General features: G+C 37.1%; 1 protein-coding gene across 2 annotated transcripts in view; it reads right to left on the bottom strand.

Annotated features, from left to right (window-relative positions):
• Window positions 1–7885: 7885 nt before the first annotated feature.
• The window catches only part of LOC127533403 (CD209 antigen-like protein E), a 28650-nt gene continuing 21864 nt past the window's right edge, over window positions 7886–14671 (bottom strand). Inside the window, exons 2-6 of one of the 2 annotated variants that reach the window (XM_051946282.1) lie at window positions 12215–12304; window positions 10596–10667; window positions 9531–9673; window positions 8968–9068; window positions 7886–8823 (exon numbers count right to left, since the gene is read on the bottom strand). In XM_051946282.1, coding sequence (XP_051802242.1) covers window positions 8676–8823; window positions 8968–9068; window positions 9531–9673; window positions 10596–10667; window positions 12215–12304 — 554 coding nt within the window. In that variant the 3' untranslated portion in view covers window positions 7886–8675. The remainder of the gene's footprint in view (window positions 8824–8967; window positions 9069–9530; window positions 9674–10595; window positions 10668–12214; window positions 12305–14671) is intronic. The other variant, XM_051946281.1, reaches the window with a different exon arrangement.

Raw genomic sequence — 14671 nt, 5'->3', positions numbered from 1 at the left:
TTCCTCCTGTGTTATGATTTTCAGCCTTCAGATAATTTACTATTAGCTTATGTGATTATTTAAGTCCACTTGCATATTAAACATACGTAAACACAAGCCCTAATGTTATACTTTAATACATAATCAGTCTTTCTGCCACTTTATGCTTCAATTTTCATGCTTTTCTGTCATGCAGTGTGAATGTTTAGTTGGTTTCCAGTGTGGAATAACTTTGAATATCTTTATAACACATCAAGATAATTCTGTGCCAATTGAGGCAGCAGTTTGACAGGACAAACATGATTTACCTTAAACGTACTACTACAAGTATGTACCAGTGCAGAAAATTATTAGCAGTAAGATGATCAGGTAGTTCATCCAAGACAACTTTATTACTACAGCACATTGTACACACAGACATATTGCATATGCTTTGCAGCAAAACAGAGAACATTAAAACAGACAGTAACAACTCTCCTACATAACAATTGCATGTAAACCTTTATGAGAAAGACAATAATGCTGATGTAACAAATAATTAAGAGTGTAGTAGGGTTGTGCATCTTCATTTTGTAATTTTTCTATCACCATGCAGCCTTTGTTTGATTGAGATGCTGGTATCTGCAGAACCAGAAAGAAAAAAAAAACCAGACAGTTCAATCATTTAAAATTACAAAACCTAAATATTAATTTTCTTGTAAACTTTTATACATTCCTTGTTTAAAAATGACATCATTTTGGGTTATTATAATCATTTTTGTGACTCCTTATTGATTTTAAAAAGGAGTTAATCTACAAATAATTACTACTAGTTATGTTAAATTTTGGTTGTACTATAATACAAAAACAACATGACTAAAATAAGCATACATGTGCAAACAAATCTACAGAAAACCATGCAGATGACAGACAACCTGCAGTAACATATAACAACTTTACACACTATTTAGAATTATTTTTGCACATTCAAAAAGCCACAGAATTGCAGCATTGCACAAGAAGTGACATATTTTTGTCTACATTAGAATAAGCTGCTTTTTCACTAATGTTGCTAATATAAGGGCGGCTCAAATGTAATCTCGTTGTATACGAAAGTGTGCAATGACAATAAAGTTGCTTCTGATTCTGATTCTATCATACAATGCAGTAAAAGAAATCCTTTAGTCCAAATATCTTTGAACAGTAATTCCAACGCATACTGTTCTGTGGTGAGCGGCGTCCCATCCATTCACACTCAGTTCCTTTTTTTCTGTGATTCTAAAGACAGACACATAGGAATCAATTAGAATAAAAGCAACATTTTTCAGTCAGTATTCTGCAGTTTAACAGTATTTTACAGCTGTAGAGTTTTAAACTGACTTGCTAAAGTCTTAAAATCATATCAATCATCCAAAACAAAAGCAAAATGATAAAATTCAGTGCTCATGTGAGTCAATATTTGTTACAAAGAGATGAATAACTGAATGATGACAGCACATATTTTTAAGCTGTTATAAAAAATGTACTGGATTTTATTTTTTGAACAGTGTGGACAAATTGAAAAAAGAAGGACACCAAAACAAGTTGGTGTGTTTCAATTACTCTCACTCACCAAAGTAAAGGCCTTTTATTTTTTGAACCCATCTTTTGTGCTTGGACGTGGATTTTTTGTGAATTTTTGTTTATTTGTAATTCTTCTTTATTATTCTCAATTACCTTATCTTCATTGCTATTTATGTGGTTCAGGTGTGGTACAGAGGGAACTTGTTTGCTTGGTTCATTGTCTCATTTTTCACTTTATGAGAAAGACAGAGAGAAGTGCAGCCAATGGTGAAAAATCTCCGATTCACAGGTGGAACTACACATCAACAGGTTGACCTCCTATATAGGGCACAGAGAGGAACAATGGGTTCATCTCGCCCTACTTCCTACTTTCTGTTTTAACATCATAACTGTCCATTTATGATTAAAAATTAAAATAACTTGTTGCTTGTATATTTTTTTTCCCATTTTGTCATGTTGTTCTCTATTTTGCAAAATAAAGTAAACTAAGAAAACGGAGGATCCTCTAAGATTGTAAAGACACAGCAAGAGTTGGTGCATTTTCAAATACAATCAATACATGATTCTTATTCAGAGATAGAAGTGATGAATCAAAAGTGGCAATATTCTACTTACCACAAAGCCTCTTCCAGTAATTTCTTCCGTTGCTGGGTTTAGTGTTATTGGCCATTAACTGTGCAGCCATTCTGTTGACAGCAACACACAACTGATGTCTCTCTTTTTCCCAGCTGGCTTTTTGTTTATTCACTGATATATCAAAGAGAGCAACAAAACAGAAAGTAATTATTTCCTGTTGCCCTCACATAACCAACATGTGAAATTTTCTTTACATTATTTTTATTTCTATCATCATTTGGGAAATGCTTACTTTTGACCACCAGACAGATGATCCCAGCCAGGAAAAGCAGACACAACAGACCCAGAAATGCTGTATCGCCTCTGACATGCCTCCTTCTTCCAGAGTTTTCATTCACCAAAGACACTTCACAAAGGAAAGAAGGTTTTAGAATACATCAAATGATTAAAATCCATTTAATTCAAATCAGATGCATCAAATACTAGATGAATTTCTGTGATCTGAATTCATAAATTGTAATACACAAATACATTTAAACACTTGTTCAGAGACAACAGTACTGAGGCTGTTACACTAACCAAAACCAAACCAACCTGTTTAAAATATATAATAAAATCTAAATCTGAGCCATCCATACTTTTGTCTTTGTCATTCATGCCTGCTGAGTCCATACCTGTGTGCTGAGCTCCTGCAGGTCCGGGTGTATTTGGCGACCTGCCTTCTGTCCAGGGGTTGTCATACACTCTCAGGCTTTCTGCACTCACATAGATGCCCACTATACTGTCCTTGTCATCCTGATCCCAGTGAACCGTCCTCACGCTGCCAGGCTCAGTGTGCAGTTCCTCCGACATTGCTTTCTTGTAGCAGTCATACATTAAAACACTCAAAAATGTCAAAGGTATTCAATAAATCTTGATAGAATGGTTCTGTCTGTTCTCAGAAAGAGGCAGGACACTCAGCATGTAAAAAGGGGAAGAGCAAAAAAAATTAAAAAGGAAGTCATGGGTAATCACTGTTTGGGCATCTGCTTTTGCCCTAAATACATTCACTATTCACCAAACTTTAAGTTTACAATTTAGAGTTCAGTTGTTGAATGAATGAAAGTAGAGATGAGAAAACAGTGAGCAGGCCTTCTGTGTTTGAAGGTGAGGCTGAAACAAAGGACAAAACTCAGGCATAAAGACTTTTTCCACTCTGAATATATATTTAAAAATAACAACCATGTGAAGAAACAAGTACACTGTAGATCAGTTTAAGCTCATTCAGCTTAGAACTGATCTGTTACATTCTCTTACTACCTTAGAAGTGTGAGGTAGCTGCACGTCGGCTGAAAAATTAGTTCAAAATCATCTTGTGAGCTGTGAAAGTGTGAAACGTGTTGAGTTAAATCAAACATACTTGAACAAAACAAAAAGTTCAATTCACTTCCTTTCAAATTTTGTTGGTTGAAATGTGACAAAGTGATATTTCATTTCACCTCACCACTTGTCCCTTAATGCATTTATTTTACACATTCCACAACACTATTATTGTTTGTGTGTTCTGCTTTAATTTATCCATGTCAGTGTAACATTGTGGCACTTACTATCCCGGGTTTGTTTGTGTTAATAATTGTTGCAGTTTACATCGATGAGTTAAAAGAAAATGCACAGCCATAATTAGTTTCAGTTATCCTTTATTAAGTTACAGGTAGTGATGTTACGCTCGAGCCAGTTTGCTCGACACAGTGCCGAGCTTTTGAAGCGAAAGTGTTCCCAGACGGTGTTTCGATCCCTGCTTCAGCACGCCCACAATCACGTGACTATTGAGAGCGAGGCCTCGTTACGTCACATCGCGTGTCGCGGTGCTTCGTGCGAACTTTGAAGGGGTTGGACATTTCAATCTGTCCAGGTCTTAAAAAGCATAGGGGTCTGATTCAAAGCGTCTCCCTGACTGGCCGAAAAGTCTGTCAATCTCAGAGCATAGAATTTATACACAGATCGGATCGTTTTGTAGTTTTACACCAAATATCTCAACGGGACCGGAAGTATGATTTCTGATTTGCACCTGTAGATTTCTGATTTGCACCTGTAGAAAACAGAGAATGTGTGACTCGTTGGGAGGATTCGAGTGGTTGTAAGTAGCAATTTGTGTTCGTGTGTTAGAGGACACAGCTATTTTCGTGGTAAATTATTTCACATACTTATTGCACAAGTTCACATTCAGATTTGCACATATTCAAATTCCCACTTCAGCTTCACTTCGTACAATACAGGTGCACAAGTATGTTTTGCACTTACAGTGCCTTGTGAAAGTATTCGGCCCCCTTGAACTTTTCAACCTTTCGCCACATTTCAGGCTTCAAACATAAAGATATAAAATTTTAATTTTTTGTCAAGAATCAACAACAAGTGGGACACAATCGTGAAGTGGAACGAAATTTATTGGATATTTTAAACTTTTTTAACAAATAAAAACCTGAAAAGTGGGGCCTGCAATATTATTCGGCCCCCTTGCATTAATACTTTGTAGCGCCACCTTTTGCTGCAATTACAGCTGCAAGTCGCTTGGGGTATGTCTCTATCAGTTTTGCACATCGAGAGACTGAAATTCTTGCCCATTCTTCCTTGCAAAACAGCTCGAGCTCAGTGAGGTTGGATGGAGAGCGTTTGTGAACAGCAGTCTTCAGCTCTGCCCACAGATTCTCGATTGGATTCAGGTCTGGACTTTGACTTGGCCATTCTAACACCTGGATACGTTTATTTGTGAACCATTCCATTGTAGATTTGGCTTTATGTTTTGGATCATTGTCCTGTTGGAAGATAACTCTCCATCCCAGTCTCAGGTCTTTTGCAGACTCCAACAGGTTTTCTTCCAGAATGGTCCTGTATTTGGCTCCATTCATCTTCCCATCAATTTTAACCATCTTCCCTGTCCCTGCTGAAGAAAAGCAGGCCCAAACCATGAGGCTGCCACCACCATGTTTGACAGTGGGGATGGTGTGTTCAGGATGATGAGCTGTGTTGCTTTTACGCCAAACATATCGTTTTGCATTGTGGACAAAAAGTTGGATTTTGGTTTCATCTGACCAGAGCACCTTCTTCCACATGTTTGGTGTGTCTCCCAGGTGGCTTGTGGCAAACTTTAAACGAGACTTTTTATGGATATCTTTGAGAAATGGCTTTCTTCTTGCCACTCTTCCATAAAGGCCAGATTTGTGCAGTGTACGATTGATTGTTGTCCTATGGACAGACTCTCCCACCTCAGCTGTAGATCTCTGCAGTTCATCCAGAGTGATCATGGGCCTCTTGGCTGCATCTCTGATCAGTCTTCTCCTTGTTCCAGGTGAAAGTTTAGAGGGACGGCCGGGTCTTGGTAGATTTGCAGTGGTCTGATACTCCTTCCATTTCAATATGATTGCTTGCACAGTGCTCCTTGAGATGTTTAAAGCTTGGGAAATCTTTTTGTATCCAAATCCGGCTTTAAACTTCTCCACAACAGTATCTCTGACCTGCCTGGTGTGTTCCTTGGTCTTCATGATGCTCTCTGCACTTTAAACAGAACCCTGAGACTATCACAGAGCAGGTGCATTTATAGGGAGACTCGATTACACACAGGTGGATTCTATTTATCATCATCAGTCATTTAGGACAACATTGGATCATTCAGAGATCCTCACTGAACTTCTGGAGTGAGTTTGCTGCACTGAAAGTAAAGGGGCCGAATAATATTGCACACCCCACTTTTCAGTTTTTTATTTGTTAAAAAAGTTTAAAATATCCAATAAATTTCATTCTACTTCATGATTGTGTCCCAATTGTTGTTGATTCTTGACAAAAAATAAAAATTTTATATCTTTATGTTTGAAGCCTGAAATGTGGCGAAAGGTTGAAAAGTTCAAGGGGGCCGAATACTTTCGCAAGGCACTGTAGTGTGCTGCAACAATAGGTGCAAAATGTGAGCGTGTCAGTGCTGAAATATGTGACTTGTAGAGAAGGATTTGTGCACCTGTAAATGTGATTTGTGCACCTGTAATTATGATTTTGTGAATGTGTATTTTTGTGTTGTATTTGTGGGAAGAAAAAAAATCGACACATACAAGAAATTATTTTACAAGTACACAACTCAGAGTGTGGGAAGCCAGATTTGCTGATACACATACAAATTCAATGTACACAACTACAAATTCGATGTTACAGGTGCTCAAACATTTTGCACCTGAAATACCTTCATATCCTGAGGCTTTTTCATTTTTTTCCACTTGGATGCAGTTCTGACACATGACCAGCAGATGTCACTCTTCTGGTTGTGTCAAATGCTTCGAAGCAATGTGTCATTCTTGAAGCAGATGTGTCAAAGTGGTTCATTGCTTCATGAAGCTTCGATTTCACCATCACAAGTAACAGGTTAAATGTTGTTGAATTGTTTGTTTCTTTGTTCATATTTACCTTTCTTTGTTCGTTTGTTCTGGTTCACCATGTGGGACTGGTGTTAGGGAGGAGGCCGGCCCACCACTTCCTGACTTTATAGTGTTGCCGATGTCAGAGTGACATCACTGGACCAGACCATGTGGAGGGTTTTCTCTTTTCTTTGGATTAATGTTTCTTTTGTTTTAAAAGGCATTCAGCAGTAATGTTTTTATATACACCTTTTCAGAGAGTCATTTAAATATTCTTAGAGGTTTGTAGGGTCTATGGTTATGGTGTTAAGTGAGTTGTTGTCAGCTAGGTCAAACAGTAGGTCATCATGTTGTATTGTGGTAGAACCCAGGTGAATAAATGTCAATGAAAGCTCTATATAAGCAGTTAAGCTTGACTGCCTCAAGAGGGAGGTGAGGTTGTGCTGCCAGAATATGAGGTTTTTTCTGTTGTGTAGCTACAAGATTAGTTTGAAGTTAATTTTCTTTGTAAATTCTTTTGTATTGTTTTGTAACTTTATTTTTCACAAAATGGAGAAGCACTGCACAATAAAATCTGCACCTCTTTGTCACTCAAAGAAGTCTGCTGGGTTTGTCTGCCTACCACCTTCCTTGACCATTTTGGCCAGGCAACCTTCACATGAAATCATTTTTTCTTTATTTGACATTAAGAAGCCTCAGCTGTAGAAGCCATATTTAACCAAACTCAGTACAAATATGATCTGTGAAGGTGCTTCTGGTTATAGATTATTAGTTTACAGGTGTCAGGACTGAAATAAGTTGGAACGTTTGTAATGTTAGACCCGTTTTGACTATTATGAAAAGAAACAATCAGAACCTAATTAAACTTAATTGCTGCATAACTTCTATCTCTTGAAGTTACACAGCAAGTTTCCACCATGTTTGTTTTCTTAAAGCCCAGAAACAAGAGTGTCTCTAGAGTTTTGACTCTGTAGCATTGCATCCCGGGAAATGTGGTTATATGCTGGTGTTGTTTCTTCTAAACCTAATTTAATGAGTTGAATGAATTGTCAGCTATTCATTCATTCAATTCATCATTTTAAGTTAAAGCGTCTCAAGTTGTAAGAGCCCATGTTTTTAAGTTCTAAAGTGGTCTGAAAACACAAAAAATAGACATTTAAAATAAATAGGAAAAAGCAAAACCTCATATATTTACATTAAGCAAACTACAAAAGATGAGTTGATTTGAAGAAATTATTTTACAATGTTTTACAGTGTAGAGTTATTATAAATTGCTAACTTTTAAAACATATTTGAACAAGCAAACATTTGAACTTCTTTGAAAGAACACCCAAAGATAAAGGTGATATATTTAAGCACTAACATAATTAATTTAACAAAAATGTAATAGATTTAATATTCCTGCTTGACGTTGGAAGCTAAAATTGTCCCTCTAACTGTTATAATGTCTTGGGGGTATTTTGTATCACTCTATAACATCTACTTACTGAAATTTGTGGTTACGATTTAATGCAAAATTCCTGTCGCTACAAAGTCTTTCAGGGGTTATTTGCATTTACTACTCATCTCAAACACTCATGCAATGTGTTAGTGAGATTTAAATCTGGGCTTTTTGAATAGATCACTCCATACACCTTTTGAATGACTGAAAATGTAATTTTTTTGTTTTTTTATTTTCAAATCTGTGCACCATTTGTTTGAGTATATCAGAGAGAGTCACGTTTGTCCCAAAATGTCATGTGGGGTGAATTAATTTGGAGTTGCTACTCAAAAAACAGTAATATAATTCCTATTTCTCAGTACTTTTCAATCATTTTTTCAATCTTTTTCATCATTTAATTAACTCCAAGTAGAAAGTAATCGATCATATTGCCTTTTACATTGTTTTTGCGTTACTCTGCAACTTGACCTGAGATGCACTGTCATGTAATTTTTAGTTTACAGTATAAAAAATTAAGCCTAACATTTGCACACTTATGACTACAAATGCACAAATTCCCACCCTAACACACAAGATATTTTTTATACTCACTGAAATAAAATGTTTCTATAAAGGATTAAAGTGTCTGCTAAATGAAACTGTAGAATTATAGATTGTCAGACAGCCTTCCAGATTATCTTTTGCATAAAAATGATTGTGTGAATTCAGATTTAACCTTAAAGTGTTGTTCAGCTTTACAGGATATTATATATGCTGACTTATAGAGTCACTTTCTTTTCACAGATCCAGAAGTTTAAGTCATCACATGGTATGTCATTCCAGCTGTTCTTGTTATCGTGGAACTTTATTTCTACACAGTCTTCTGTTTTGCCCTCAAAATCATTAGGTTCCCCGGGGCCCCAGTAGCTGAAACAGAAAATAAAATAGGAAATAAATGAAAGAATATGAAAGTTTAATTTATTCATTAAACTGGCATTGGAATTTGTAGTGAGCTTTAAGGTAAAGAGTTTCAAAATTGCTTTAAGTTAAATAAAAGAATATTGTGTTAACCTTGTCGTCAGTGGAGTCCCATCCACCCACTGCCACTCTCCTTTCCTCCCTCCCTCAGTCAGTCCAATCCACATGAGTTTGTGAAACATCCTTGTAAAGTCCTTGCAGAGAAAATCAATCATCATTACAAATGGAATTGATCTTAACATTAATACACATGAACACACACACACACACACACACACACACACACACACACACACACACACACACACACGCACACGCACATATTATGTTTTCTGTCATTGTGGGGACTTACCATTGACTCCCATTCATATCTAACCCCTAACCCTAACCCTAACCTTAACCAAACCCTAACGAAAACAATGGCTAACCCTAAAGAAACGTTTTTGAACTTTTACTTTTTTCAGTAACAACAACATGGCCAAGAAAACACTGTTTAAACTTGTGGGGACCAAAATGAGGTCCCCACAAGTGACATAGTTTTCGGTTTTCCTACAGTTGTGGGGACACTTGGTCCCCACAATGTAGCAAAAACATGGGCCCGCACACACGCACACACGCACACACACACACACACACACACACACACACACACACACCTGTTCTTCTTCGGAGTCGATAATCACCAGGTCCGCACCTCTTTGCAGACAGTCCTTTCTACTGTCCTTCCAGGTTTTCCTGGTAGAAGAAATATAGTAGAGACTGGGGCGCATGTATATCCATCCCTGTTGAAAATAGTGATCTGTTGTGGGAGCAAAAAGACCATTAATGTCTCTGAAATTAAAATATAAATTTACATATCTCGTTTCCATCATGATCCTTTAAAGACAGCTTCTCCTAACAACAATGAAACATGATCTATGTGTTGCTGCTTAATTCCATGTGTTTAATTGCATGTGTTGACACAGCGAAAGCAAAAAGAGAGAAGTGGTGGAGGAACTGGTTTGCTCTACACATTTTTTACAACTGTGGATAGTCATAATTTATTGTAAGTTATTATGTCATGTGATATATTGTATATGACATGTAGCCCAGCCGCGCTAGACCCATGTTTTTGAAGGCACAAGGGTCTAGGGCCGCTTGACAGGGAGGGAGGCGGGCTGAAAGGTTGTCTTTCAAATCACTCTGCAGCAATTGGGTAGGTATACAACCAGTTAGTGCAACGAATAGGCTGATGTAGTTCCTAGAGCGCCGGCGGATTGTGGCTAAGTCCCATTAGCTTCCCAACCAGCGGAGCCAACTGGTATATTAAGGATTTGCCATATCCCGTCGGCATAAGTCCAAATACGTCTTTCTTCTCAATGAAACACTTAAGTGCCGTCCTTTGTTTATCTTTCAAGTTGAATTTTAGCTTCAAATCTTTAAGGGCTGTGGCCAAAGCCGAGTCGAAAGATAACTGTTTATTGTGCGCTGGTTGTTTCTGTCAGAATCGTCGCGCCTCTGTCCTCACTTAGTTACGCCCACCTTCTGACTCTACACTTCATGGTGATTGGTCCGGCCAGTTTTAGGAGAATCCAGCCTCGAGCCTTATGGAGGGTAACTAGACCCACCCTGGCAGAGAATTAAATTCGTTGCCGTGGGTTGTCTAGCGCGGCTAGGCTATATGACACGCAGTTTTGCCAATGAATTGGACTTAATGTGACGAGTTTCATCCTCACACTTACCAGCCAGTTTTCTCAGCTCGTCTGTCTCTGACATGTTGTTGCAGAAAATCTCAATACCTGATGTCTTCTTGTCTGGAAAGAACAGAAAGACTCATTTGAAAAGTCCCATATAACATTCTGTTTAAGTCAATGTAACTTAAAGTGCCAGTTGTTGTGAAAATTACTATATTTGATGATTGAATGTCCTTTTCATCGTAATACTGTGTGATGTGTACTATGTGAAAAGAGGAACAATGGCACAAGCTGCTCGCACAGGCTTTGGCAAGATAAGAAACCAGCACTAACCACCTGCCTGTAACGAATTACAGATAACACATACCAAGATGTGTAACTCATGCAGAAGTGCCTGTATAAAGCTATGCTATTTTCCACCTTTGTCAGTCAGTCGTTCAGACTCTGCTCTGTTCAAGTGATTCCTTGTGCAAGTAAAAATTTGCTTTGACTTGAGAGACGACTGAGCATTAATTTAGAGAAGTCAGGACTCCACTGAAGAATTTTCCTGACACCAGCTAAAAACTTATATTTGTGTATCAAAATTACATATGTCTAAGTTTATATTTCAAACTGCTGGCTGCTGCTGAGTGACTGACAGTGGGTGTGTTATCAAAACTAACCAAATGGCTTCTCCCACGTGAGGCTCTGGTGCCCAATGAGAGAAGCACTCGCTCTGTTGTTTTAATATCTTACTGCTTGATAATGACTTACATGTTACTCTACACTGCAGTTCCCTCTATATGCAGATCTATAAAGTCCCTGCCTCTCTTTTCACACATCCCTCTTGACTCGTTGCAGCTCGAGCACACCTGCTCTCCTATGACTCTGCTCAAACACTGTAGAATGATACAATGGAAAGTTGTAATGTTGGTGTCATTCAACAATACTTGTTAAAACCAGAAACTGATTCTGAAGAAGGTTATACAGAAAGACCAACCCTACAAGGAAACATAATTGGTTTCATAGATTTATTTACGAATGAAAATCTGACTGAAAATCTGAATCCAGGTTTATGTGACTAATGTTACAAATGATATGACTTCTACTACATTAAAAGCACCACGAGGACACATTAACAAGATAATAAACTTTATTTTCCTCTGAGATATTTTTTATTTCTATTCACATAAAAGAGAGAAATTTGCCCAAGTACAGCCAAATAGGACAGAGGTGATTTGGAAAACAAATCCTCATCTACTTTGTGCTGTGCACTGAAGTATAAGAAAGTGTGCCGGTAGAAAGCTATGACTTAGTCACTGTGGTTTCATTTTATTTAGAGACATAGTTTTGAAGTGTGAGCTGAACTGGAAAGTCCCATCCTTTTCTGTTGTAATCTTCCAGGGATCTTCCATGATATCTTGTGACTCTAAACCTCACCAAACTTTTGTCTCTGTCTGATTGTCAGCCAACCTTAAGGTTATAAACACTTGAATTTTAATAAGATGTCAGTACTTAATCAAATGATCTAAACACTGATTAAAGACAATTAGAGATAGTGGCTCTTTTGTAGTAAATAACTTAAGCTGTGGTGTTAACCATAGATACTTTCTGCTATTAAAAAATATTAATTAAACTTTGAATGAGGTCAGTGGAAACAAATAGTGACACAATATAAAGCAACTCACAGAGAGCAAAACGCAGAGAAATGTTGAGAATGACTTGCAGGATACACAAGAGTCCAAAGCTCACAGCAACCAGTCTGAACAGTTTCCTTCCTGAATATCGAAATCACACAGACATGAATACAGAATTAGCAGCCTTATCTAAAGAGGAAGGTTCTCTGAGTTTTCTGGGTAACTTTGCTCAGTAAAACCCGAGTCACAAAGCTAAAAGATACATTCTGAGTTTTATTTAGTAGTTTTCCAGGTAATTCAGATCCATTATAGGTCAGTAGATTTAAAAATATATGACAGTCAATAGAAACTTTGAGGTAGAAATGTACGCAGAATTCTACTTGTAGGGGGGTTGTAATTATTCATTGTGGATTTACTGATGATCTAGTGTCCTGGTAGTTGAGATAATGATGACTTGTCATTTTGTCATGATTCATTGCACATGGGTTGGTCACTTTGCAAAAGTGAACCAAATACACACCAAGCAATACTCAGTGAGTATCTGCACAATTTGAGAATGGGTTCTGAAGGCCTATATAAAGGCCCAAAAAAGGCCACCATTGTTAGTCCAGTGAACAGCATCATGCCGCGTCTATCACATGAACAACGTCTCCGGGCACTGGGTATGGTGGAGGCCGGTTTGAGCTACAGTGATGTAGCCAGGCGTATGGGCTGTTCCCAACCCACAATCAGAAGCCTGGTCCAAAGCATGCGCCGACGGATTGCTGCCTGCATCGAAGCAAATGGAGGCCATACTCGGTATTGACTGTTGTGACTTTGTGTTTGGCAGGTGCCGTTTTCTTTTGTGAAATTCTTTATTCTGAAATCATTCTTGAAACTTTAGATTTTTGTTTCTGTATGCCAATATGCTAAACAAATGATTCATATGAAGAAATTCCAGTTTCGGGCTTCAAAATAAAAATTATGTTGAAAAATATGGTCTCAAAGTTTTTAATGACTGTCAGTGTATATTTAAAAGGCATGAATAAAGTAAATGATACAAAAGACGTAACATTAATAAATATAAACAAAACAGATACTTTTTTAGAAGTTTCTCAAATTACAAATAAATTAATTAGTATTCTCTTGTAGTTGATATTTTTGGAGAACTGTGCTAATACCAGCAACTTTCCATTTCCATTTCACAACCACATAAATCTTGACTAAAGTCAAGTGGACTGAGAAAAAATCATGTTAATGCCATAATTTTAGAAAAAGGATCAACAGGGAACAATGACAGAGCATGAAAATGGTCAGCACAATTGCAAAATCATTAAATAATATTGCAAAAAAAAAGCAGATAGGTAATAGTTTTTTACATTTTCACAAAATAGGACTGCATATATTATTCTCTAATTTCAAAATGTACCTTTCACAAAGAGTTTCTTAACATATTCACATTTGAAAGTGTAAATATTTGCTGAAGGATTTCTGTCTTACCCGCTGCAGCAGGAGTTTCTTCACCAGCTTTACTCAAGCGACTCCGGGCTGGTACATCTGGTAGATTTACATATTCTGTTATGATCTCTGACTGCTCTCTGTGTGCTGCTCTCACCATATTTTAACCACTGACTGGAAAGTGACAGAGAATATATTTTCTATGAATGAAACTGATGCGTAATCCACTTCTTCTTTAATATGTTTGTCTTTGCTGATGAAGCAGCACGAGATAATTCTTCCTTTTTTGTCATCTTTCATCACCAGGTGTTTAGAAAATATGACCTTTGACAATTTTAAGCTGCATCTTGACAGAAATCTGCACTTTAGCCAGTTTTAGAACAAAGACTGACTTGAATCCATTTAGTTATTTATTGATATCTAAACTTAGGTCTTTATATGATCAATTTAATCCACACATTTGTGTCAAATGTGGTCTATTAATTATTCTCTTGTACTGAACTGTATTCACACCTTTCCAGAACTGATTTTAATATTGCACAACTTAAAAAAACGTATTTTGTGGCAGTCTAAGACCTCACAAGCCTTCGTTTTATAAACAAATGCAGTGAATTTTATAAAACATTTTCCCTACCACAGTGTAAAAATGAATCTTTCCATTATTTACAGTGAAATTAAGATCGCTGAATTGAGTTACAGTAATTTAATTTCTAAAGCTGAATTACAACAGTTTTACATTATGGAAACAGCACAGAAGGCTTAATGAAAAAGATATTCTTCTCTAAAATTTAAAAGCTGAATATGTTTGACAATGAAGAATAGAGATAAATTGCCTATGCTGAAAATGAAATTGAGATATGTTCCGTTTGTTTAGTCATACAGCCCTGTGACAATAGTGAGGGTACAATGTGCTCAGTCTCACATGACCAAACTTCCAACATTGCATACACATTTATTTTGTAACCTTTGCCAAAGCATAGGCCTGGCCATTTTCCTCGCATAAAGCAGAAGTAAGTAAAGCAGAAATGAGCAAACTGAGTGCCTAAAAATATACTTTGTTGTCTCAGATTA

Source organism: Acanthochromis polyacanthus, chromosome 3, assembly GCF_021347895.1.
Source record: "Acanthochromis polyacanthus isolate Apoly-LR-REF ecotype Palm Island chromosome 3, KAUST_Apoly_ChrSc, whole genome shotgun sequence".
Lineage (NCBI taxonomy): Eukaryota > Metazoa > Chordata > Actinopteri > Pomacentridae > Acanthochromis > Acanthochromis polyacanthus.
The sequence above is the reverse complement of the archived record's forward strand: the minus strand, read 5'-3'. Positions and strand labels throughout refer to the sequence as shown.